The sequence below is a fragment of the Hipposideros armiger genome, unplaced genomic scaffold, assembly GCF_001890085.2.
Source record: "Hipposideros armiger isolate ML-2016 unplaced genomic scaffold, ASM189008v1 scaffold_469, whole genome shotgun sequence".
Lineage (NCBI taxonomy): Eukaryota > Metazoa > Chordata > Mammalia > Chiroptera > Hipposideridae > Hipposideros > Hipposideros armiger.
In genome coordinates this window covers 636,320-640,550 of record NW_017731819.1, presented here as the reverse complement: position 1 = coordinate 640,550, position 4,231 = coordinate 636,320, and the positions used below count along the sequence as shown (strand labels likewise).

The 4,231-nt window shown below is 38.2% G+C and overlaps 1 protein-coding gene across 1 annotated transcript in view; it reads right to left on the bottom strand.

Annotated features, from left to right (window-relative positions):
• The window catches only part of NDC1 (NDC1 transmembrane nucleoporin), a 65,691-nt gene that overhangs the window by 52,379 nt on the left and 9,081 nt on the right, over nucleotides 1–4,231 (bottom strand). Inside the window, exon 3 of the mRNA XM_019666385.1 lies at nucleotides 3,853–3,991. Within this exon, the coding sequence (XP_019521930.1) occupies nucleotides 3,853–3,991 (139 nt within the window). The remainder of the gene's footprint in view (nucleotides 1–3,852; nucleotides 3,992–4,231) is intronic.

The window sequence follows — 4,231 nt, the reverse complement described above, 5'->3', positions numbered from 1 at the left end:
CTGCCTAGGTTTATGGCTTCATTTCATCTGTTCTGTGGGACCCATCTAAGAAATGACTGTTATATCTCAACAAAAACTTAACATGACTTTAATTCTTTAGCAGCAATATCTCTGAAGGACACAAAATAAAGCTTAGAACTCCTTGAAAATGGGCATTTTCTTCTGAAAAATTAAATTAACAACACACGTCCCCCTTTCCAAAGCAAAAGAAATGTATTGAATTGTTGTTGAGAGGAAATAAAAAGAATTTCAAGAGTATTTGTCTTCTTAGCCTTAGGCAAGACTTTAGGCTTCAAAACCTATTCTGGCAACATTTCTCTCTTTTTAATTCAAGTGTAGCATAGTGGAAGAACATGGGCTTTGAAGTCAGAGACCTATGTTCAAATCCCAGTGCAATTACTCACCAGCTGTATGTCTTCGAAGACTTTAACCTGAGTCTCAGTCTCCTCATTTGTAAAGTAGGGATAATACCTCTTTATTACACAGGGTAGTAGAAAGAATAAGCGGTAATATACTTAAGGTGCTTATTTAGCACAGTGCCTGACACACAGTAGATAGCAAAAACTGATAGCTTCTCATCAATCTTTGTGTGTAACTATGTTCCTTAGTCTTTAACTCTTTCCTCCTTTTCTCTCTCTTCTCATCTTTCTTTCTTATTAGCCACAATATAGAAATGAAGCATTCTTCATTTTAGATAGGTTTTTTTAAAAAAAGATATACCATAGTTTCTTTCCACAATTTTTTTTTCTGGCAATTTCATTTATTAATTAGTTATCTTTATGAAAGGAATACAGAAAGTGCTACTTTTAAAGAGAAAGGGACGTGTCTTGCCAATGATGAAAAGTCAGGAAAGTTCTAGATCCTCTGTTCCATAGCCATAGCTTCAGACAGTATAACTGGTAAGAAACCAAAGGCAAGAGGCACTGGGTCACTGTGGCATATGCTCTTTTTAAAAATTCCATATACTCGATATGCTTGAAGAGTCCTGTCCTTATCATTATAGTTTGGAAACATTGTCGATCAATAGCCCAGAGCTTCACGTTGACAAGAGCTTTTAAGGAAGGCTCTCCAGCAAAGTATAATTCGTGATGTCATGCAAGTAGTGTGCCATATTCAGAAGAATTAAGGCAGTGGTTCTCAAGCTTTAGAAATCACTTAATCACCCAGAGGGCTTTTTCATCCACAATTTTTAAATAGAAACAACAGTTCTCTTCATTAAAAAGACAATCTCGACAAAACTGTCAGAAACAAACAAAAATTAAGTTTTAATTTACATGGCCTTCTAGTGATTTCTTTGTTCATGTGATAATACTGTCTCTGATAGGTTTAATAATCTTATTATTATATAATGAAAAGGTGGTTTATGTTAGGAAGGGAATGCCTTAAGATTACCTCAAAGTGAATGTTTGGCCACCTACATATAGACAGCAATTAAAAATAAATTTGAAACATAATGCTATTTTTATGTTGAGAAGTAGGTCCTGTAAATCTGTTTTCCCCAAACTGAATATCACTTACCAGACAGCCACTGTATAGGATGAAATAAATCAATGCTGCTGAAGATTATAAATACTGTGGTACAGATGGGTAGAAGCAGCACTGACCAGACAATACTTGTAACTATCCTCCAGCCCAAAACCTATAACAAAAAAAATTGCTCAATCATGAAGTCAGTTAAACTATTTCAGTTATGCAAATCTTATCTTTTTATACAGGATGTTAATCAACAATATTTATACCCATGTCATAGTCTATACAGCTATATTTTCATGTCACAAAATCAAGTCAATTAATCAATTGCCAAGAATTAGCTGACAGCTTGTTTTGCCCAGAGGTTCACAGGTACAGAAATTAGAAAATACAGTTTAAGNCCTCTGGCATCCCAAGCCAGCTCTTAACCAACGTGCCACTCGGCCGGCCCAATGTAAATATAATTAAGTATATGTATTCTTTTGTGATTATATTAGGGCTGATCCTTCTTTAAGAAATCTCAGAAGCTGAAGAACAGCAAAAAATTATAGTACTTAGGTGGAAGTTCTATCTTTATACCATGTCTGCGGATTCCTATAGCATCTTACGAAAAGCAGCCCATATGAATACTTGGTCGCCAACTGAACAACTTCAAATATACTGGCTTATTCAAATATTTTCAAAGTACAAGACATGGAATTGTACTATTTTGTGCAGCCCCTTGGTGTTACCACCTTCTCCTCTTGTCCCTCCCTCCCCCAATAAAAAGAGCATACACAGTTTCTGTACTATTCCTACTGCAGCTCTCGCTTTAATCATTACTCACAAGGGTACAGAGAGGCTGGGGCAGCAGGCAGACATTTCAGTAGATATGCAAAGAATAGCACCCACTCTGCAAAACCCCTGCACCGACTATCCCCCGTCTGGTGAACAGCACCCAGCTGGGCAGAAGAAACGCCACTGTACACTCATGGTTACAACAGTTGCCCCCAAAATATATTTTGGCCAAATACTGAATGGCCAAATGTTTTTTTGCTAATGTTGAACCTGAAGCCAAGGTTGAATATTACCATCAGAGAATAAACTTCTGGGATATAAGAATAAATCTAAAATTTCATCAAAAGAAATTACAAAAAGATTTTAGTAGTCAAATTTTACAAATTTGACATTGCTTGGTAGAAAACAATTTATTAGCCCTGCCAATTATTGGACTGCTCCTATGTTCACACTAGTGCACATCGCTGATGTTAAACAATGGTCACTTTCAACTAAGGTCCACAAAGGAGCACAGGTTTGGGAGGATCTCCTTCTCTAACACTTTCTTTTCTTCATTCTCTATATTCTCAATTGTCTTTGGATTAAAGGCAATTTACCATATTTCTGTACAGAATTTTGGAGGTTTTTCCTTGTGTAACTTTGAAGCGGCAAAGCCGACACTCTATTTTTAATTCATCTTCAAGAGATGTGAATGAAGAATTTCTACACAGGACTTTTTCGTCATATACGCACAGACTGTGGGGAGCCAGACCCTTTGCTGTGAGCACTACCTCCCTGATGTATGTGTATTTCCATCAGTTCTCATGGAAGCCACAAGCATGTTAAACCCAGAGAACCCTCACCCACCCTCCTCGTGATTTGTTTACACATTGCTCCCTCCCCACCAGACTGGGTTCTAGTGGGAAGAGGCTGGTGCTAACATTTTTGCTTCAAAGCCTAGTCCTCAGCCTGCCACAGAATGGGAACGAAGAGAATAATGGCACAGTCAGGAAGTAGTGGGAACAGCCTGGAGAGGCCTTGATGCCACAGTGAGAAATCTCTAGCAATCGCTCTCTCCTGCCGGAGGAGGTGGTTCTGGGTTCCAGAGACAATCTACCCAATTAGCTGATTTTTTAAAACCTAACTGAAAGATAGTTTAAACTATCCCACTCAAAGCAGTTGGAGCTGTTTGATTTATACACATCATGCCTTGTTCTGACAGTCACTGACATATTCTATACTTACTTGCACATCCTCAAGCTCGTGAAGTTCTTAGGTTCAAAAATAAGCTGGCAGTTGCACAGAGGTACTTTGTATGAAAGTGATCCGCATCCTCCCCCAGCCCTGCTAGGTCATAGCAACTGCCACTACCTGGCAGGGAGGGAAAGAGTGGAGCAAAGCTATATTCTGAGAGTGGCAGCAGGAAAGGGGCTACAGCTCATACATATGCTAAAGTCTCATGAAAACAAACCTCTCCTCTCCAAATGGCATTTTGAGGATCTCAGTCCTAAATTTTGCTGATCAAATCTTGAATCGATTAGATGAGGCCAGTTATATACACATATACCAAGGCGATTTTAACTCTGCCAAATTCTGACATAAGGTAATGCTCTAACAATAGCTTACCTGTATGATGGGAAATGGAAGATAGTTCATGTTGTTAATAAAATACAGGAGGCTATAACTATAGCCCATAAATGCTCCAGCCAGTAGGAAAAAAAGATGATACTCATTTAAGCAGGCTTGTGCAGCAGGGTTATCTAAGCTGAAGGGAAAAAGTTAGGTTATTAGTTCAACAGTCAGGGACAAATAAAGGCAAAGCTTTAACTGAATCAGTTAAGAAGTACCCCAGATTCTAACAATATGATTTGTTTTTGGTAAGTGTGGGCAAAAAATTCACAAAACCCTTTTCCCTGATACATGAGAATTTGACCTTTAGTTAACTCTCTAGATCTGTCCTCTGGAAACCTGACAAGGATAAGAATATCCTTTGTGATGGATAGTA